Source organism: Sceloporus occidentalis, unplaced genomic scaffold (genome assembly GCF_023333645.1).
Source record: "Sceloporus occidentalis isolate IW3139 unplaced genomic scaffold, rSceOcc1.0.p SCAF_3, whole genome shotgun sequence".
In the NCBI taxonomy this organism is placed as follows: domain Eukaryota; kingdom Metazoa; phylum Chordata; class Lepidosauria; order Squamata; family Phrynosomatidae; genus Sceloporus; species Sceloporus occidentalis.
The window spans coordinates 37,171,893-37,195,322 of record NW_028316983.1 but is presented as its reverse complement, the minus strand read 5'-3'; the positions used below and the strand labels follow the sequence as shown (position 1 = coordinate 37,195,322).

The window sequence follows — 23,430 nt, the reverse complement described above, 5'->3', positions numbered from 1 at the left end:
GCTTGCTTAGGGGAAAACATGTCTCCCTCCAGGTCCAAGAACTTGCTTTGACTAGTAAGTGAACTTTTGTGCACTTTTTTCAGTACCTTCTTGGTCATATTGCTTTTGCCATTCATCAGACAGGATCCACATGCTGATCATGTTTCATGGATGTTATTCTTCCTATTTCTTATCAGTAGTTCTATCTTGGCTCTGTTCTGATAGTCTCTGCCTCTGACCTTGTGCCTGGCTCATGGACAATGATCCTATTTAACAGTCTAGTTTGGTTCTTGGCCCTTGAAATCCTGCCTATGAGTCAGCCATGGGCTGATATTGCTTCCTCTCCTCTAGACGTGCACAATCGCAAAGACTCAGAGTCCCAAAGTAACAGCTATTCATATTCTGTGCTGATTCTCTTTGACCTGACTGCCCATCACTTAAAATGAATGGAGAAATGAAATCTCACCACTTGTTTTATAAATGCAAGTGTGATCTAAATGTTAGTTTTGTTAATATTTATTATTTGTTTACTGAAATTGTATACTGTCCCATAGGTATATAATCATAGAATTCAACATAGTGGGCCCTTGATATCCACTGAGGTTTGGTTCCAAGACACCCCATAAATACCAAAATACATGGATGTTCAAGCCCCATTATATACAATGACATAGTGAAATGGTGTCCCTTATATAAAATGGCAAAGGGGTAGAATTCAGAGACATAGCCATGTTAGTCTGGAACCAGTATGCAAAGGGATCTTGTAACACCTTTGAGACTAACTGAGTGAAGGATCTAGGGTTGACCATATAGCAAATCCAATAATATCCAAGCAATGATACCTTTATTGAGACAATCAAAATGCACAATTACATGTTGCAAGCTATCTGCAGATAGCCCTCCCTACTATCTGAACTAAGACCAGAAACAGAAAATGCAGGCCTATGACTAACAAATTCAATTTCTTTCTCCTGTTTGCCTGATGAAGAAGCCAGGAATTGTGGAACTGTGCATTTTGGTTGTCCCAATAAAGGTATCATTGTTTGGATGAGTGAAGGATGCATGCCATGCATATGGGGAAGTAGACCAGGTCTATGAAAGTTTATCCTATAATTTTTTTCACTCACTCTCAAAGGAACTACAAGATTGCTTTGTAAAAAATTTAAAATTCAGGGTTTGCTTTTTGGATTTTTTTCTTTTTAACATTTTTAAAGCATGGATTTGTGGAATCCGTGGATATGGAGGGCTAATTGTCACCAAAGTAACAAAAACAGTGCTGCCCATAAACCTCACCTAATGAACCTGTGGCTTTCCAGATGTTGATGGATTCCATCACCCATCAACTCCAGCTACCATAGCCAATGGACAGTCTAAAAGGAATCTAGCAACATCTCAAGAGTCATGGGTTCCTTATTCCTGCTCTAAAGGAAACAACTGCTTTCAACAAGCCTTCATATTATAAAAATTCAAGAAAGTTGACTTTCTGAATTTAATTAATATTATGAAGTTAGCCCTTCTTATACACATTTTTTAATACACAGATTCAAGCATCCACGGATTCAAGCATCCACGGTTTGAAAATGTTCAAAAAAGTATAAATTTCAAATATCAAACCTTGATTTTCCATTTTTTATAAGGGACACCATTTTGCTATGTCATTATATTTAATGGGACTTGGGTAGCCACAGATTTTGTTATCCACAGGGGATCTTGGAACCAAACCACAGCGTATAACAAGGATCCACTTTATATGAATAACAAAGAACAACAGGATAGCCCCCCTCCCCCAACAAATATCTACAGAAAATAATGACTTCCCTGTAAGTAGCTTTGAATGAACAAGATATGAAACATCTAAAATCTGGATCCACTGGCTAATTAATGATCCTTTGCCACAATGGCCATGACACAGTGGATATATCATAAATAGAGGTAAAAAACCCAAAATGACAGTTCTTGGATACATCGGGTCATGAAAGGTTTTTAGAAACATCTTAGTTCATTGCTCGAATACACTCCAGAACATGGAGAGCCTGATACAGCATTAGTGGCATCCCAAGATAAGATTTCTAATGTTTGAAGAAGACTGAAGGAAGATGCTGACAACACAGTGAGAAATAAAACCTCAAGCCTTTTATCTCCCAATTCTAAACGTTTACTCAGAAGTACATTTTCCTGATTCCAATGACATTATAATGAAAGCACACTTAGAAAAGTAGCTTAAGGTGACTCAGGCAGATGTATCTCTTGACCAACAGCAGCTGTTCAGTTACCTCTGGGCAACTATAAGTAGCTTTCGGCTGATTTTCCCAGCCAATCAAGTAGTTGCTCTATATTTGATCAAATGGGAAGTGCTCTCAAATGGCCCAGAATCAGTCCAGATAATTTTCATGCTTATCAGATGGAAATGACTTCTGGCAGATGTCATGGCATCTGAAAGTAACAAAGATTGTTTATTTCTTTCCTGCCTCAATCCACACAGCTTTTTAGGCATTATCTTTTCTGTATGGAGATTGCAGGGGGATATAGCATAATGGGTTTGTTTTCATTTTGTCCTTTGGCTTCCTAGTCAGTTTTTCCCATGCCAAGGGCCTGGTCTGCCATTTTTCTTCTTCCCTGTAGAAAAATACCCATTATCTACTTGCTACTCTATTTATATGACTATTGTGACTATGAATTCATTAGCTCCACATGCAATTGAACGAGATGCAAGAGTTCCCTCTCCATGTACTAATGAAACTTTCTTAAAGAGGAAAGGAAAGAGAATGGCTTTCAGGGGTGGAACAATTTCTGAATGTTATACTATCCAATAACACTGGGTACTTCATTATATTATAGATGATAAACAAAGATTCTATATAGATGTGAAGCTTAAGGGAGAATTAAATGTCTTTGCGGCAGATGGGCAAGGTCAAAATATAACCTTGGCAAAACAAGCTCCATATTGATTCTCCGTCACTATGGGACTTCAATACAGCCTCATGCATTTTTCTAAGCAGGAACAAGACAGCACCGCAGGCTGCTCAACCATGTGAGATGGAAAACAAACTACAGCCCTCCCACTGCACGTGTTCCTCCTGATGCTGATAATTGTGGTTTGAGGATTTCTTTGAGATCTCGCCTTCTCTTCTCTAGGAGGTCTGGTCTTAATAGAGGATAGAGGCTACAGAATTTTACTACAGGCCAAGTCTCCCTTATCCAAAATGTTTGGGATTAGAAGTGTTTTGGATTTTGGATGTTTTGGGACTTTGTATTTGTATATACATACATAATCAGATATCCTGGAGCTGGGATCCAGGTCTAAACACAAAATTGTATACAATTTTATTCCAATATTTATACAATATTTTAAATAATTTTGTGCATGAAACAAAGTTTGTGTACACCGCAGAAAGCAAAGGGGTCACTTTATCAGTCACCCTTGAGAAATGTTTTGGTTTTTTGAATATTTCCAATTTTTGGAATTCTGGACAAGGATTACTCAACCTGTATACTCAGTTAGGCATTCCAATATGTGCCAGAATTGCAAGTAAACCTTTCGCTCTTTCATGACTTACTGCAATTCAAAGTACAGTGTGCCCGCGTCATACGCTGAAAGCAGTGAAAGAAGAAGTGGCGCCGCACGCCGGAAGAAGCAATGGTGTGCGTGCCCATGGCGCACGCTCGCTGCCACGCCACCACAAGCATGAGCCCCATTACTTCTAATGGGGCTGAAGCATAGGTGGAATTTCTTTTACGCGGGTGTGTGTGTGTTCCAGAACAGATCCCCCATGTAAAATAAAGGACCACTGTACTAGCAACTGATCATCCAGCTCATGTAGCTTTTGGGTAGAGTTGCAGTTAGTTTTTGAGGTGTAGTTCACAGAATCTGCCCCATCCATGCAGCAGTTTGCCACATTGGGTTTTCTACTGGGAATTATAGCCCCAGTCTCCCCCCCCCCAGCTTTATTTTTAGCTTCCAAGATGGGACAGGACCACTTTCTGTCTTGCACTTTTGTGCAGCAGATCTTGGAGCAGTTACACCTGGACTTGTCAGTTTGGGCTCCAAGGCTGACAAAATATGGAGCAGGACTGCAGATTTCATTTTATTTTTTTAATTCATTAGCCAAATTGAGCATCTTACTGCAAAGGTACATTCCAAATACCATTAAAAACAAATAAAATAACAAAGGTAGGAATTTAAGTTTGCTGTTCTCCGCAGCATGGGAATTCTTTCTACAAATGCCAGAAGTGTGCAGAGTTGTTGCTGATCTTGGTTTTTTTTATTTACAGCCTGCCTTTCCCTCTAAACTGGCACTCAAAGAAATGTAGATTTTTTTTAAAAAAAAGATGGCAGTTAAAATACCTAAGATCAATGTTAAAATAAAATAATTAAGACAAAAACCCATCCAAAATACACAATAAAAGCAAGTAGAAAGCAGTGTCAATCAGTAAAATTAAAACACTACAGCCCTTCCTTTTAAAACCTTCATTTTTCGCATGCCTGTTGGAACATATAAATCTTTACTTGTCAACAAAAACACAGAAAGGCAGGGACCCATTGTAGCCTTATTGGGAAGTGAATTCCAAAGCCTAAGGGCAGATGCTGAGAAGGACCTGACACACACACACACACACACACACACACACACACACACAGTGCCTGTAAAGGCAATAAGGCTGAAAGAAGGGCTTCTCTCGGGGATTTCAGGATATCCTCTGTAATATGGACCTTTAGTAATGAAAAAAGTCAGGGCTCTTTCAACAATTTAAGGCTTTTCTTTGGGGCCATTCAGACTACGAAAAAAACCAGTTTTCAAAGCGATTCTTGCACGTGAAGTTCATACTCACCCCAAATCTCACACAAGCGAATCCGAGGCTTGCACACCCGTTCCGTGGTAAATGGCCCCTAGCGCGGTGTTTTTGAAATCGGCGCAAATACCATTTCTTTTGAAAAACCCCAGGTTCTGGGAATGAGAACTTGGCCTCGATCATGATCGAGGCAAATTGAGGGAGGGATTTAGGTCAGAGGGTGGGCAAAGGGCAAGGCATTTCCTCCCCTCATTGGAGGGGAGGGGGAGGAGGAAAGAGCCCTGGGAAGAAGGGAGCAAGGGAAGGCATTCTTTAGGAGCCTCTTTTCCCTGTATCCCCTGCCCACAGCCCTCTGTTGCTGGGCATTCCTTCCCTTGCAGGAGGAAAAAGTTCAGGTCACGAACGGAGCTCACATCAGGCAACCCCCCCCCTTTCAAATTTAAACAATTTTTTTGAGCAAATATGCACATTGTTTGTATTCCAGAGGCAGATAGAGCCAGGTTTGCAGTTTATATCCTTGGATCTCCTTGCTTACTGCAGAGGGGGAAGCTACAAATGTTGCAAACAATCAATGTTACATTTTTAACAATTTTTTTGAGCAAATATGCGCATAATTTGTCTTCTTGAGCAAATACAGCAAGGGAAGCAAAGGGAAAGCTAATGTTGCTTTTTAAAAGCATAAAAAAAATGCATGACAATTCCATCCTTTGCCTGGAACAGGGGCAGATCTGACCCAAATGCCCACAGGTTTATAAAAAAATTGACCCTGTGCCTGGCTCTTTAAAAAAAGGGAGGAGGGGGAGGACACTTTCCGATGCCCTTCAAAACGTCACCATGACGATCGCTTGATTGACAGCAGCCACCTCGCCAGCAGACACAGGATGCATTCGATTTAACATTTGTAGTGGGCACTTGCTAACGGAGCGATTTGGGGGAGGGGCATCCGAATCAGCCCAGTTCCTTCCAGGTCTTTTATGCCTGTATGAATGAGGCCCTAGTCTCATTGCGCTTGCTTCCATTTGTGTTGCCATGTACCTACCATATATACTCGACTATAAGTCGACCTCATGTATAAGTTGAGGACAAGTTTTGGGGCTAAAATTATGGATTTTGATATGACTCATGGATAAATCGAGAATAAAACTTAGGAGCGTATAATAAAGGATGTAAAGGATGAAGTTTACTGTCTTCATACAGAAATGTCTTATTTCTTCTAAATGCAATTCCTCTTGGGACTCCTTTGAGGGGAAGCACCAAAGATGTGCCACCACTGCCATTTTTCCAGTCAAGCATTCAAATAGGCCAGAAGCAACATCATGGTGGAAAGAGTGGAGGGGGCTGGTGTTTCTCTTGGGTGCTCCCAGGATGAACTAAGCTCTTACATTTTGCTACTCTATTCAGAGAAGGAGACGAGTTAAAATGCTCTACTTACATTGACCCATGGATAAGTCAACCTATTTTTTGGAGATCAATTTTTTGATGAAAATTTCTAGACTTATACATGAATATATACAGTATCTGCCTCTCTCTAAGGTACATCCAGATCCCTGCTTTTGGATGCAACAACTGGAATATACATGATCACATTGAAACTTAATTTACTACGGACTCAGACCCCGCTCAGAAGCACTCTTCTGTATTACTTGACATATGCTGTGTCTGAGCCCTGGCACTGAAAAAACCTTGTCAGGCTCAACTGTAGTGATAGCATTCTTGGCAGCCAACTCAACTTACCCGTTCTGCATGTTTAGAGTCACTTTGGGCTCCTGGTTTCTCATTAGCCTCAGCTTCTTGGCTGTTTGCTGTGGGCGTGGAGCTGGTCACTGTGTTTGGACCACTTGCTGCTGCCTCTAGTTGCTGCTGGGAAGTTTCCTCTTGGGCATTCTTCACCTCTGAATCTGGCCCTGTTTCTGTTGTCATGGTTACTAAATTATTCTGTATTTGCAAAAAGGAAAAGGAAAAAAAGATAAGAGGAATGAAGAAAGGATTAAATGTGCGATCCTCGCTACTGGAACTGTTTCTTTCTGAATCTGCAGGGACCCATGTGCCTCCTGGTGACTTTGCTCACACAGGCAACTGCACACAAGAAGGTCACTGCCAAGGGGCTTTCATATCAATCTATACAATCATTGAATCTGCCAGCTTGGACACTGTAGGCCAATCCCAAATGCCCCACCCTGCTGAGATGCTGCATAGGGATGGAAATCTTTGCTATAAACATCTCTGATGGATTAGCTTGATATCCACACTTTTGCTCCTTTTGAAGTTCAAAAAAGTATGATGAATTCCCTGTGGACATTCGTTTTCTATTAAGAGATCTCTATGCCACAAAACCCAGAGAATACCCTGCACAGTGTCCCAGCCTTGTGACATTTCACAGCTCCCAGATGTCTCCTATTTTTTGAAAATCTGATCCAGCAATCCTAAACGAAGGCAACCCATCCTGGGTACAACCTCAGCATACTGTACCTTGCAGAATCATAAAATTTTAGAATCATACGGGTTGCAAGATATTACAAGGGCCATTCAGTTCAACCCCCATTTGAACCTCCCATTTGAACCCCCCAAAAATCTGCCATATACCACAGCTTTCAGACCACTATGACAAAACCTCTGCAGTGCCTCTAAGTTTATTTACACAGCACTCCAGCACACACACACACACATCTAGAAAATTGAAATGGCACTCCTGGCTGATTGCTACTACCATCTGTAGTTGCATTTATCTGGTGCTGCTAAAGTAATGCTTTGCCACAGATTTTTATGATGCCCCGTGCTTCTTCTATCTGTCATTTCTTAACCCAATGTTCTTCAGATGTTTTAGAGTTGAATACCCACAAGCCCTCACCACTAGTTGTATTAATTGAGGCTGATGGGAGTTGAATCCCAAAATATCTATAAAACACAAGGTTAGACAAGGCTTTTATAGAGGTTTAAGCTGTTTAGGAAGAGTATCAGAAAAATCTCAGCAAAATTGAGGGCCCTAGGGAATTACACTTTCCTACTGAGGTTCTGCATTAGGGATGAGGAATAAGTGGTTTCCAAATGGGGATGGCCTACACTTCAATCACCTTTACCATTGGCTGTTCTGGCTAGGACTGATGGGACCTGCGATCTATAGCATCTGGAGAGACATGTGTTCCCCATTCCTGCCCTATATGTAGTCTGCTTCAAAGCTGTATCAAGTCATTGTCAAAAATACTGTATAACCTGACTGTAATTAAACCCAATCTTTCCATTCCCCTATTCCCAATAAAAACAGTCCGCATGGATATCAAAACTCAATACAAATGCTCCCTGATCACTGAGCCTTGAATTACTGCCATTAGGCTGACTATTTTGTGTGTATTGTTGCCTGGGCTTGGCATGAGTTTCATAGCAGATCCTTGGCAGACAAATACAGAGGCAATGCTGAAGTTCAGGTTTCCTTGGTTCACAATGTAAACCCTGGTGATTTGCATATGTTCACTTTTAACACTAGATAAACATTATGACTCTGTAAGGTCCTCTCTGGATCTGATTTTAATCTGAGTCAAAGCACATCCCAGCTCATTTCCTTTCCCCTCTCTGGTCTCTGAAACCTGATTTTCTCCACTCCATAGAACTGGCTTCTGCTCTGGTGGTCCGAAGGTAGACAGACGGGGGGGGGGGGGGGGGGGGGAGGAAGGTTTCGAAGCCCTGGGAAGATCATAGTTCCTGTAGCTGCTAGTTTCTGCTTGCTGTCAGATCAACCATAGCGACAGAGAAGGAAAGAGAGAAATCCTATCACTTATCGTAACTGATCTATGAATTATGTAGCCCAGGGCTAGTTAATATAAAAATAACAAAAATGATGAGAATTGCCTAGTACTTTCTCTATTTTTAAATATCAAACACACACACACACACACACACACAGAGTCTGTGTTTCCCTACAGGAAACAAAGCCAATATATTTTTTTGGGGGGGAGGGGGGTGTTTTTGTAGAACTCAGGAGAAATGGGAAATTGCCCTGCATGCCAAATCTATGTGGAACTAGCCAGGAGTCAAAATGTCAAGATCCCTGGAGTTCTGGCCATTCCAAACTATTTTTCAATACTACATTTTCAATACTAAATTGGAACAAAACTGTCAACATGAACAATAGAGTTTTGAACCTGAAATGCTGAAACGAATAAACTGATGTAAGAGAGGGAATGGTATGTTTGCACATGTCAAAATAACATTTTCCCCCATTTCAAAATGCCACTTCGGAGTGACATGTTTTAACTTTCCCTACTGACAACTTATTAAAAATGAAAGTCAGGACAACTTTTCCTTAAGAACACCTTTGACTGACAAATCCCATTTTCTGATTAAAAAATTAATGCTGTTGCTACAAAGATACTGAGATTCTGTATGCAGCACTGAATGAAACTATGTGTGAAAGGGATCTAGGAGTCCAAGTAGACCACAAGTTGAACATGAGTCAACAGTGTGATGCGGCAGCTAACAAGGCCAATGCAATTTTAGGCTGCGTCAATAGAAGTATAGTGTCTATATCAATGGAAGTAATAGTGACATTCTATTCTGCTTTGGTCAGGCCTCACCTGGACTACTGTGTCCACAATTCAAAAAGGATGTGGAGAAACTGGAGCGTGTCCAAAGGACATCAACTAAAATGGTGAAGGGTCTGGAAACCATGCCCTATGAGGAACGCCTTATGGAGCTGAGTATGTTTAGCTTGGAAAAGAGAAAGTTAAGAGGTGATATGATAGCCTTGTTTAAGTATTTGAAGGGATGTCATATTGAAGAGGGAGGAAGCTTGTTTTCTGCTGCTCCAGAAACTAGAACGCGGAACAATGGATGCAAACTGCAGGAAAAGAGATTCCACCTCAACATTAGGAGGAACGTCCTGACAGTAAGGGCTGTTCGACAGTGGAACAAACTCCCTCGGAGTGTGGTGGAGTCTCCTTCCTTAGAGGTCTTCAAACAGAGGCTGGATGGCCATCTGTTGGGGATGCTCTGATTTAGATTTCCTGCATGGCATGGGGTTGGACTGGATGGCCCTTGTGGTTTCTTCCAACTCTATGATTCTATAATTCCATTCCTTGTCAATGCCTGTTTGTCACTCTCTTTGAATTACTGTCCCCTACCCTGAATTGCCACATATTGTGTACCAGTTCTCAAGTTTCAATAAACCAGCAACACCTAGAAACCCTGGATTACTGTGGATAAACATTGGGGCTTGTGTACAATTGTCAGTTATTTTTGCTTGCAGTGGGAACAGCTAAGATAATGACAAAACTTTAGTTCAGGGGTAGGCAACCTACGGCCCGCGGGCCAAATCCGGCCTGTCGAGGCCTTGGGACTGGCCCCAGCCCAGTCCTGCCACTGATTGCCGCCGGGGCCTTTGCAAGGGGGCAAGGGGGGGCAATTGTCTATAGAAGCCTCAGAAACATGCATTTATATTAACATTTTTTTAAAAATCAACAAATTTTTTCATGTGTCCTCCAATTTTTTTTTAAAAGTGTCCTCCATTTGAAAATTTTGTCCTACATTTGTCCCGGTTTGTTTATTTATTTAATTTTTTTAAAAAATTATTTAATTATTTATTTTTTGCCTCCGGCCCCCCAGTTGTCTAAGGGCAGCAACCCGGCCCCTGGCTCAAAAAGGTTGCCTACCCCTGCTTTAGTTTGTGGTTTGCTCATCATGACATATGAATCCAGATTAGGCACTCTTGCCTACTTCCCTTCAAGCACACCAAAGAGTTAAATAATGAATTATTTCTCTGACTTGCTCAGGAAGAAATAAGACATAGACATATCTCCTCCTGCATTCACAAATCACAATAATTGACAGAAGGCCCATGGCTGATTTAACTATTTCATCTACAGGTGGGATTTGGGGAATATTAGCCAGTATGGATTAACATATAGGCGCATGTTCAGCTAGCCAGAATTCTTGAGGGCAGTCTGTATGCATACTATATAACTATTAGAAAGGATGACATGCAAAAGCTAAATAAAGCCAACCCAGCCATTTTATAAACTGCCCTTGTTAAACGTGATGGAAATGTCTGATGCCATCCACACTGAACAACTGCAATGTATCAGCCATTCAGATATTTATGGCTTGCAGATCATTAGGGTGCCAATTGTTGAAATAAAAAATCCAAATGCCTAGATGTGGCCTGTAAGTAAAGGCTGAAGTTAGCTCAGAAATGGAGCTGGGGGTAAAAGACATATTTATGTTGGTCTTGATTGTTTGACAAATCTTGGGGATGGATCCTAACAGCAGACATCTCTGTTTACTCAAGGACTACAGCCTTTTTTTTAACATTACAATTCTTGCTCCCTGATAACATGTACAAAAGAAAAAGAAAACAAGAAATGTAGGCCAACTGCCTTCTTCTACACTTCACCCCTGGCTAGGCTGGCAATCCCAACATATATTGTAAGGCAAAGATAAAAGACTCACACAGAGAGTGAGTAGAAAGTCAGTTTCTGGAAAACTCTGGACTTCCTGTTTGGGTTGGTTACCCACAAGGAAGTGCCTTCGTTTATCCCCAAATATTTTGGTTATTGGCGACATTTGTAGTGAGATTTACAAACCAAACTGCCATGATGTGTCCTTTTACCACAGCAGATTCTACAGGCTGTGTAAACTATGCTCACCTAGAAGCAGCTATTTGATTTTTGCACACAGTATTTTAGCTTTGTGCTTCAAAAAACTGCAATGTGAACGGTTCTGTTCTGTGACTAAATAAGCCTGTCTACCTGCTAGGCTTGCCATATTGAAATCCGAGGAGTCCCTCTGTCCCTTCACATCTACTGTTGAACTGGGTACTAGTTCAAACTCTCCTGACTGTTTCTTTCCTAACCTTTTGGCTCCCTAGAGGAAAGAGATAAAATCCTTACATATTAAGTCATAATGCATGTGGGAAAGAAGCAGTAACTGCCATCATGTTGCTGTTGTTGTTGTGATGCTAGGGCAAATCTATCATCGGGTTTTCTGAGGCTGAGAGTGTGTGACTCACACAAGTCACCCAGCGTGTTTCCTTGGCCAAGCTGGGAACTGAACATTGATTTCCAGAGTGGTAGTCCAACACTCAAACCACTACACCATGCTGGCTATCCATACTGGGAATTTTAGTTTTACCAAATAGTATAGGGCAAAAAAGGCAGAGCTGGTCCATCTGGAACAAATACTTATGTCACTGTAAACTCTAATGGCAGATCAATCCTTCTAGCATTATTTTGACATTGTTCTTCCAGAACAAAATTTGAACTTCTTCCCCCCTTCCTCTTTCTTGAATCACTATGGATGGGGACCTTTATTCCTGCTTTCATTCAGCTCTGATCATGTGGAGCAGAAAGACTTTACAAAGTGCCTATTCTCAGCATGACGGCTGGCACCCTTTGTTTGTTTCTTTGTTTAAATCTAAAAACAGGCATATAATGGTGATTTTGACAAGACTGAAGTATCTTTTTAAAAACTCCTTTAGCAAAGAAAGGAACTAAAGCTCAATGACTGAGCACATATTTTATATACTGAAAGCCTGAAATTCAACACTTGGCATCTACAATTAAAAGCACCCCTCTCTGACATCTTAGAGAGCTGCTGTCAGTCAAAAGGATGTAACATTGAGCTAGATGGACAAGTGGTTTGCCTTTATATAAGGCAATATCCTATGTTGTTAGAGTGACAATAAATCTTCAACAATTTCATCCATGCATGTGAGGATAAATAATAATTTTTCACAACCCCCCCCATGTGTTTCTAGAAAAAGTAGGTTTTTACATGCAAAAACAAGGAGTTTCTTTCCACAAAGAAATGCATTTTTAACATTGAAATCCATGTGGTTTTCTGCACCAAATACTTTTCTGAAAATTTTTTAGATATGCAAATATCGGCTGAAAACAGTACAAAGTTCTGACCTCTCTGTTATTCTTCTCAACCAGTATTCCAAACGGTCAGCAAACCCATTTTTTTCAGTTGGGAAATGAATAATGGTGAATATTGTTTCCATACCCACTCTAGAGCAGCAGTGGGAATTGTGAAGACTTCCAGATGTTGAATTGTAAGTACCAACAGCCCTACACAACATGAGTCATAAAGAGGAATGCCAAAAATGTAATTCAATTATGTCTGGAAAGCCACACAGACCTTCTCTGGAGGGAAGTATCCAATAATAATAATAATAATAATAATAATAATAATAATAATAATAATAATAATAATTTATATACCACCTTTCCAAAGGAGCAAGGTGGTTTACAAAAATGCATAAACAGTTACATAACACACACACAACTAAAAACTCAGCCTCTTACCTTAACTAAAATATGAACATCAAAATACAGTTAAATTAATTGCATTAAAATATATTAAAATATACCCTCCCCTACCAGCCAAATGGACTGGCCCTGACCCTTGCTCCCCTGGCACCCAGCCTTTATCTCTTTCCCAAGGGGAACAGGTGTTCCTGGCTGGGTACCTGGGGCTTGGTCCTGGCAGGAAGCTGTCTGAGGCCAGCAGTCCACCAGGTGAGATGGAGTATGAAGATAACATGCAGCACGTCCACACAGCAGCAAGAGGTAGTACACATCTCTTTCCTGGGGTGGTGGGGTGGCCTCTTTCCTCACTTTGTGCTGGCTCCCCACAGGGGCTGGGCAGAAAGGCCATTAAAACCAGCCTGGGGTGGAGTCAGGCGTGGCGTCCATACAATGCACACCCTGACTCCACTCCCATGGCAGCATGACACAGCATGCCACTCCACACGGTGCATGGCACCACAGCACTCCTCTGACGTGTTTATAAAATGCAATGCCAAAGGAGCACCTTAAAGCTGCGGTGCCATGGTTATTTCAGGCTTTCCAGGGTGCAAAAGAGAGCCACTTTTTGCGGCTCCTTTTTGCACCCTGGAAAGGCCATGGTGTGCAGTTGTCATAGCCTCGATCCAGTGCAGCTGGAGACTGCCCTTAGGGGCGGCATGCATAGCCTCATAGATACCATTTTGTGGCTGGCTCTAGAGGGAAGCATATTTACCATAAGAGTAAAACTCTCTATGCCCCACCACAATAACTTGCTGGGATATCCATTCTGTTATTCATTTATGCTATTTGATCTAACCCTTCTGAATCTACTAGTGCAGATGTGCAGTGTACTATTAATCTCAAGTTCTCCCAGAAGGAACAGGGAAAGGGTTTCTCTGGAAGGGATTTCCCCACCTAGTCTTTGCCCCATGTTTCCAGTCTCCCTCTGTTGACGTAATATGCTTGGGTGTGCACAGAATACAATGGTGTTGACAAACTGTACCCATACCATCTGCCTATGCCCTGGAGCATGAAATATGATTAACCTAATCTTTATTTTTGCTATTGGGTCTGCAGAATGGGTCTGATTATACAGCCACCGCCACCTCCCTTTAACAATCCACACTCATCTTTTCTCCTCAAGAAGCTCTTGCAGTATAAAATTCTTTTGGTAAGTTACACCTTGACTGGACCAGTTTACTTGAGAAAGCATTTCTCATGTATATTGGCCATAGTGGCTGAGGGATTCTGCGAGCTGTACTGAAAAGTAACTTTCCCAAGTTCTAAGGAAGGGGAAGGAGAAAATCAATTAGATAAAACTTTTCTATCAATGCAGTTGTGGGATAGCAATATGCTGTGCTTGGTAAAATTCTCAGTTTGATACAATTATTACATATCTGGTCCATTCTGAATGGGTCATTTTTAAAAAAAGGTAAGCATTTTTTTTAAAAGAAGAAAAGCATTTCTCATTCACCATGTTCAATGCTATATTTAAATAAGTTAAATTAATAATGACTTCATTAATGTCACACCAAAAAACTGGGGATGGGGTGGGGAAAGATAGAGGGAGTGATGAGCAGGCTAGAGTACATATAGTCTGATGGAATGTGGAGCAGTTCAATAGATCACTACATGTTGAAATATTTTTATGCTTCAGCAATGTTTATATTTATATTCATTACTACTCTGTCATGATATATACACCCATATAAGAGGACACAATTCTAATACATTCACAAAGCACAAGCACATATTTTGGGTGATTATAAAGCAGGATAACTTATGGTTGGCAAGTATATAACCCTGCAGTGCATGAAGAAAATGCATAAGTAGATCTGCTGATCATTGAAAGATTACAGGTTACAAGAAGTAGGCAAATCTAGATCCCCCTACCTGGGGATGTTGTTCTGTGGCTTGTTGTTGTTGCTATTGTGTTGTACTTTCCAATTTTTTTTTACTTATGGTGACCCTAAGGCAAGCCTATCCCGGAGTTTTCTTGGCATGATTTGTTCAGAGGTTTGTTTTTTTCCCCTTCACCAAGATCACCCAGTGGAGTTCCATGACTGAGCAGGAATTCAAACCCTGGTCTCCAGAGTCATAGTCCAACAATCAAACCATTACAATACTGTGGCTCTCCAGGAATGTCTCACTAACTTCTATGGACTTACTTCTGAGTAATTGGGCATGCACTCAGACATGAAGTAGAACATGGGTAGGAAGTGTATAGCCCTGCAGATGTTGGGCCCGTACAGACAGGTCAAAATAAAGCTGCTTCGGGTCACTTTGGAGGTATGCTGTTTAAATGATACACGCATTTTAAGAGACCAGAAGCTGCGCCAAAGCTGCACTCCACTCCTTAGGACTGCAGAGTGGCTTTGGCACAGGTTCCAGCCTCTTAGGACGTGTGCATCATTTAAATAGCATACCTCCAAAGTGACCCAGAGCAGCTTTATTTTGGCCTGTCTGTACAGGTCCGTTGTTGTGAACTGCAAGTCCCAGCACTGGCTATACTGGTTATGACTGCTGAGAGTCGCAGTTCAACATCGGGAATGCTGTATAATTCCCAGCTGCTTGTTCCCCAACCCCAGTTTTACAAGCTGGTTGAAGAGGTTTTGATCTGCTGCCAGACTAATAATGTTCTTTGAGGTTCAGACAAGAAACAGCAGGGTACCTCTTTTCATAAATGAATTACTTGTTTCCATTTTTTCCCTACCCCGGGCATCCCTAAAGAACTTTGGGACCCCTTGCTGACTTTTATGGAGTCTACGGTTCCTGTGCCTACCAATAGTACACCTCCCCCATTTTCATTTTAAAACAAGGCACAGAAGCATGATTTCATAAATTAAGAGGTGCTCTTCTGCCTACTTTCTTTTGAAACAGAAGTGGTTTTGGTTGTTCTTTCAGTAGCAAGACAGGTGTGTGTATATGGGCCCTGGTGGATTCAGGATAAGGTAAAATTGGCCCGTATACCCACCTTGGAGCTTCCACTGTTTTGTGTTTCTTTGCCCCTTCTGTCTAAACAAAGCATATGTTGTAATGCCACTACACTGTGTGTTGCCCCACCCTTGCAACTGCCAATTTTGAAGGTGGCAAGTGTGCAACACACAGCATGATGTGACATCAAATCACACAAGTGAAATCACATCAAATAACTCTATGTCACGGAGAAAGAGAAAGGGTGGGGGGGACCACAGAGCTGCAGTAGCATTTTTGTGACTCCCATAATATTTTCTTAAACTGCATTCTGTTACTGTTTGAAAATGAACATATTTTCTCACTGCAGAAAATTTATGGAAATGAGCCACATTGGGTCTGGAAGTCAGTTTTCTTCCCCTGGGTTGCAAGGCTGCTCAAAATGCCAAAAATCAAAGGAAACAAGAGAGCAACAACTTGAATGTGGCTGAAAATGCATTTCTGTCCTTAAAAAATTAAAAAAAATTACATAGTATGCTTGTTGGGAATATGGCGCCTATTTAAAACATAAAATGGCTGCTCCTGCAGGCTGACAAGGAAGACAATTCACCCTTGAGAGGCAGTAAGGGGTGATCTGGTAAGCCCAGATAAGTTGAAGGCTGCAAAATAACCTTGGGGTATACTTTATGCGCCTCAGCCTGAATTAAAAGAAAATATGTCTGTAGTCCTATGCATGTTGATTCAGAGGGAAACCCTAGAAAATTCAATAGGATTTAACTTCCCGGCAATTGGGTTTGGGAATATAGCTATAACCTGTAATCCTTTTGGGAAACAGATTGTAACCCTGAAAGTGTGCATAAGCTTTTTGAGGTCAACAGATAGCATGGGCTCACATCTACCAGATTAGTTACCTTAACTATTATTATTATTATTATTATTATTATTATTATTATTATTTATATAGCACTGTAGATTTGCACAGCGCTGTACATAAAAACAATAAATATAAAAGAGTAAACCTGCCTATGGCGTACAATCTAAGAAATAATAGGATAATACATATAAAATACATAGCAATACAGGAAATGATTCAATAAAACAGGCAACAAAAGAATATCAAATAGCAAGTGACAATCATGCAATGTCTGGGAATGCTTCTCTGAACAGGATGGTCTTCAAATCTGTTTTGAAGCTGGTTAGAGAAGTGATGGTCCTTGTGTCTTGCGGGGGAAGAAGGTTCCAGGAATGAGGGGCAGCAAGTGAAAAGGGGCAAATTTGAGATGGGGCAGAGGAAATCCTGGGCTGAGACAGCCGACCTTGACTACCAGAATGGAGGGCCCGAGTGGGAAGGTGAGGAGAAAGAAGGTCTGATAAATAAGGAGGGGGCAGCCCATGGAGGGCTTTAAACGTCGACAGCAGGAGCTTATACTGAATACGGAAAGGGAGGGGGAGCCAATGAAGGGATGCCAACAAAGGAGAGATATGGTTAGAGCGGTGGGCGGATGTGATAATGCGTGCAGCTGAATGCTGGACAGAAATTAAAGGACGAAGGTGAGAAAGAGGAAGCCCAGCCAGGAGGATGTTAAAGTAATCAAGTTGTGATACCACTAGGGCATGGACCAGAATCTTGGTAGTGGAGGCAGAGAGATATGGCCGGATTTTGGCAATATTGTATAAAAAGAATCTATAAGCTTTGGCTGTGGTCTGGATCTGAGGGATACATGACACAGAAGAATCAAAGATGAAATCAAGACTGTGAGCTTGCCGGACTGGTTGAATAGAAATGTTGTCCACAAAGTCAGAAAAGGAGTGTTGAAGAGTGGACTTAGGAGAAAAAACAAGAAGCTCCGTCTTGGACATGTTGAGCTTCAAATGCCGATGGCGCATCCACTGTGAGACAGTTGTGAGACAAGATGAAACTTGCTGTTCAAGCCTTGGAGAAAGGTCGGGAGTGGAAAGATACAACTGGGTGTCATCGGCATACAGATGGTAGGAAAAACCAAAAGAGCTAATGAGTTTACCTAAGGACAGTGTTTAGAGAGAAAACAGAAGGGGACCCAGAACAGACCCCTGGGGCACTCCAACAGATAAGGGAACAGAGGACTAAGTCTGACCACCTGTGACCACTGCAAAAGATCTGTCTGACAAATAAGATCTAAACCACTTGAGAACAGAGTCTGAGAACCCAACGTCACAAAAGTATATCAAGTAGAAGACAGTGATCAACGGTGTCAAAGGCTGCAGACAAATCAAGAAGGATGAGAACAGAGTAAAGGCCATTAGCCTTGGCCTGTAAAAGGTCATTTGAGATCTTAGTGAGAGCTGTCTCTGTAGAATGCCGTGGGCGGAAACCAGACTGAAAGGGATCAAGAATGGAGTTGGCTTCAAGAAACACAAGACAGCGAGAATAAACAACCCGTTCCAAAACCTTAGAAAGAAAGGGAAGAAGAGAAATCGGATGATAGCTAGACAAAGAGGAGGGGTCAAGAAAAGGTTTTTTCAGAATTGGGGAAATGAGAGCATGTTTGAAGTCCGAAGGGAAGGAGCCTGTAGAGAGAGAGAGATTGAAGATATGGAGAAGCGAGGGCAGAAACGAGGGAGCTATAGAAATTAGAAGACGAGTAGTAATTGGGTCAAGAGAACAGGTTGCAGGTTTGGAAGAGTTCAGAAGTGTAGAGAGTTCATCCAAAGAAGCAGGAGGAAACACAGAAATTTTTTAGGTGAGGGCGATAGAAGATTATGCGCAGAAGAAGAATTGGGAGGGACTATCTCAGAGCGAACAGTGGTAATCTTTGAGATGAAATAATTAGCAAAGTTGTTAGGAGAGAATGATGAAGAGACAGGAGGAGAGGGAAGTTTAAGCAAAGTGTTGAAGGTGGAGAACAAACGCTGTGGGCACCTCTCATTGGCGGAGATCAATGATTTTTAATAATTCTGTTTTTCCATAGACAGGGCACATGAGAAGGAAGAAAGAACAAATTTGTAATGGATAAAATCAGCCCACTGTTTGGACTTTCTCCAAAGACGTTTGGCCGCTCTAGAGCAGGACTGGAGAAGCTTAATGATGGTGGTAAACCAGGGCTGAGGCCTAGTCATAGAGGAAGAAGTGTGTACAGAGACAGGGGCAAAGCTGTCAAGAGTCGAGGAAAGAGTGGAGTTAAATAAAGACATTGTTGAATCAGCAGAATCCCCAAGATTTAGGGAAGAGAGAGATGAATCCAGGGTCTGACCAAGATGGTTAGAGTAAACAGATTGAAGATCACGAAAATAGTGTTGAACAATGTGACGAGGAGGTGGAGTATAAGTAAGAGCAAAGGAGATTATATGATGATCAGATAGTGGAAAGTCAAGTGCCAGGTAGTCAGAAATGACACAGTTTGCAGCAAGAACTAGGTCAAGACAGTGACTGGGAGAATGAGTTGAAGAGTTGGAATGTGGTTGAAGGCCAAAAGAAGCTAGGAGAGAGTTAAAGGGAGATGTTGTAAGGTTATTGGAATCATCAACATGGCTTTTAAAGTCACCTAGGATCAGAGTGGGGACTGAATCTGAAAGAAAAAAATGTCAGCCATGATTCAAAGTCTGAGAGGAACTGGGTAATAGAACCAGGAGGGCGATAGATAACTGCAACCCGGAGCTGTAGAGGAAAAAAGAGTCTAATAGGATGAAACTCAAAAGAAGAGAAATGATAGCTGGGGGGGGGGGGGGGGACAGAACTTGAAACTGGCAGGAGTTAGATAGCAAGATACCAACCCCACACCTCTTAGTTTAAAGCTAAGAATCCTCTCCCAATGAGAGCTGAACCAGCTAAAGGAGATTTAACAAATCAGTTTTCCCTTCTTAATACAGGTAAGCCACTTCAATTACATACTTAAGATTATGTGTGCAAAATGTCCAAAAACTTGGAAGTCTAATATCTTATGAAGGAAAACATTTCGTGCATGTGGTAACTTAAGGGTTGACTTGCAGGTTGAGAACAGAAGTCCACATAGCTCAGATTGTTTCCCACTGTGGTCAACCAGATGCTTCTGGGAAGTCCACAGAAAGGAAATGCAGAAAATCATTCCCAGTGGTTTTTCTCTGAGCATCTGATTTTCAGAGATATCTTCTCTGAACATGGCAGTGACAATTAGTTGCAATGTCTAATAGCTATTAACAGACCTAGCCTTCATTAATTTTTTAACCCTCTCTAAAAAGCCATCTGTGCTGGTGACCATCTCCCTCAATATCCTGTAACATTTTTTCCCATTAATTATGCATTGCTTAAAGTGGCACATGTCTTGGTCCTGAAACTATTGCCCATATGTAGCAGTGAGGAATTTTTTTTCAGCTGAAGGTCTACCTCGGGACCAAGGAAGGATACTGGAAGCATGGGACAGCTGATGCAATGACCAAAGCACAAAGTACATGAGACCACCCCCATTACACTCTCTCTCTTTTTACACACACACATATACACACATATCAGCATTATGTATACATAATATAATGCCTTTCACACATATATGTGCACACATATCGTCAGAGCATTTGTTTTTTAGTAGTGTTCAGGGGTGCTTCAGGGAGGGAACTCAGCAACGACCTAGGAGGTAATAATTTCTCTAATTTGACTTCCTCTCCCTTGTGTTTCTAAATTTATAAAACATCTTGTTGTTAACTGCCTTCATGTTAACCTCAACTCATGGCGACCTTGTGTATGAGACCTCTCCTAGACCCACTATCCTCCACTGCTCTGCTTAGTTCTTGTAGGTTCATGCCCAAGACCTTCCTAATTGGGTCCAGCCATCTAGCATGCGTTCTTACTCATTCATTCTCTCTCTCTCTCTAGTATTCTTTTCTAATGATGCCTTCTCATGATGTGGCCAAAGTACAACAGCCTCAATTTGATCACCTTGGTTTCCAGGGAGGTTCAGGCTTGATCTGTTCAAGGACCCATTTGTTTGTCATTTTGGCTGTCCACAGTATTCTCAGCATTCTTCTTCAGCACCACATCTCAAATGAGTTGGTTTTCTTCCTATCTGCTTTCTTCACTGTTCAGCGCTCACAACCATACAGTATATGGGGATGGGGAATACCATCACTGTCTTGGACAATTCTAATTTTAGTCTTCAGTTGTATATCATTACTCTTTAGGATCCTTTCTAGTTCTTTCATTGTTAGTCTTCCTAATCTTCATGTTTCTTTACTGTCATCTCCTTCCTGATCAATGTTTCATCCAAGGTATGGGAAATCTTTATCTATTTCGATTTCTTTATTGTCTGTGTTGAATTTATCTAGATCATCCGTGATCATAATTTTTGTTTTCTTTATGTTCAGTAACAAGCCTGCCTTTGCATTTTCTTCCTTGACCTTCCTTAGTAATTGTTCCATGTCCATGACGTTTCCATTCTCTTCTTAGGATTCCTTCAAACTTTAAGCAGCAGATTTGTTTGCAAAGCACAAACCACAGATCTAAGCAGTGAATATTGCAACAGCTGTAGGGGAGGTTAGAATCTTCAAATATGCAATGGACACATGCCAGGGATCTAAGTAAAAACTGTGCATCCATGGTTTGCATCTCCTGTGTGTTTCCTTCAAACAGATATGGTTAAATGCCTGTACTGCAGCCACTCACACAAAACGATAAGGATGCAAGTTCAATACCAGCGAAAGGGCTCAAGCTTGACTCAGGCTTGCATCCTTCCGAGGTCACTAAAATGAGTGCCCAGATTGTTGGAGGCAATTAGCTTACAGTTATAAGCCACTTAGACACTATTAGTTCAGTATAAACGGTATATAAATGAAGCTGTTTGTTTTGTTCGTTTGGTATGGAGTGTTCACAGCAAGTCACATGGGGAACATATTGGAAACACATCTGCAACATTCTTCATGAGAAAAATACTCCTTCTCCCCAAACAGTTTGAGTTGCTTTTTCCTGTCTCTGCGTCAGCCCTACAATATTGTTTAGGAAATTATCAGAATAGTGCGTACTTTTCTTTATATTATTGGACTCTAGATTTATGTACAGTATGCTATTATTTCATTGCCAGTCCCTCTCCCCATAATCCCTCATTAAATTTGCTGCTGCTGCTTTTTACCTACCACTGCAATGAGCTGGCTTTGTCAGTGAGATGTTGAGATCTTTCTTAGCCACTTTTAGGCCTCAACAATAATTTGTGAAATTAGAAGGCATTGCCCTAATAGGCATCACTTTGATTACAATGAATCTCATCTTTCATTCTGTTGCCCAGTCACCCAGCAAGCAGAAATGCGTCACCAAGGCTACTTAATCCTTGTCCTCCAAGGTGCCTGCACATCTTCTGCCTAAAGCACATCTCTGCTTTGCACCCTTAACCTCCTGGCTGATTGCTCCCTTTGAGCTTACTTTGTGTCAACCTGTGGTTCACACAGATCTGGCAAGCAATGAACTTGAAAGGAATAATTGCACAGACAGCCCTTGAAGGGCTATTCCCCAAAGGAAAGAAAGCAAAACCTGGTCATAATTTTAAATTATAATAAAGCTACATACACTCTTATTGCTTTGCCCCCTACTTCAGAAAGAGCCTTGGGCTGATTACTGTGTTCAATAAAATAAAATAAAAATAAAAAAGCATTAGTTGCCCCTAAAATGCATTTTGGTTTAGTAGGTTACATGGGCTATATCAATACTGCAGAAATAATCCAGTTTCATACCACTTTAACTGACATGGTTCAATGCTATGGAATACTGGGAATTGTACTTTTGTGAGACAGTTAGCCATCTCTGTCAAAGAGCTTTGGTGCTACAACAAACTACTTGTTCCCAGAATTCCAAAGCACTGAGCCATGGCAGTTAAAGTGGTATCAAACTGGATTATTTCTGGTGATGGGGTGGGCCAGGAAGTATAAAAGAATGGGGGAGTTCTCTTTAAACCATGAGCTGCATTTTAGAGCAGATCCAAACATAAGAAGAGCTGTGCTGAATCAGATCAAAATCTATTGAAGTCTAGTGCTCTGTTCATACATAGGGTTGCCATTCATCAGGACCTCCAAACCGGGACAAATGTAGGACAAAATGTTCAAATGTAGGACACATTTTTTTGTGTCCTACATTTGAATAGGAGCCTCCGAGGCTTTCCCTCTGGGCCTGGGCCCCGCCCTTGGTGGGGGCGGAGCCCAGGCGGGGAGGGCCTCCTCCCTTTCATGGAGGCTTTCCATCTGGGCCTGGGCCCCGCCCTTGGCGGGGGCAGAGCCCAGGCAGAGAGGGACTCATCCCCTTCAGGGAGGCTTTCGCTGCAAGCCTGGGCCCAAGCGGCAAGGGAAAGCCTCCCTCAGCTTGCTATATCTCGACCGGGAGCAGGGGCAATCCCGGGGGCGGGGCCAAACCGAGCCGTGACTGTGTGGCCCCGCCCCAAACCGGGAAAGTCCCGCCCCCGGCGGGATATGGCAAGCCTATTCATACAGAGTTCAAACCACTACACCATGCTGGTTCTCACTTGCTCCATAGCATGGATAA

At 41.7% G+C, this 23,430-nt stretch overlaps 1 protein-coding gene across 8 annotated transcripts in view; it reads right to left on the bottom strand.

Moving 5' to 3' along the window:
- Nucleotides 1–23,430, bottom strand: part of LOC149315762 (uncharacterized) — a 259,568-nt gene that overhangs the window by 74,539 nt on the left and 161,599 nt on the right. For all 8 annotated transcript variants that reach the window (XM_089514032.1, XM_089514029.1, XM_089514027.1 and 5 more), the window contains one exon: nt 6,505–6,705. In XM_089514032.1, coding sequence (XP_089370158.1) covers nt 6,505–6,690 — 186 coding nt within the window. In that variant the 5' untranslated portion in view covers nt 6,691–6,705. The remainder of the gene's footprint in view (nt 1–6,504; nt 6,706–23,430) is intronic.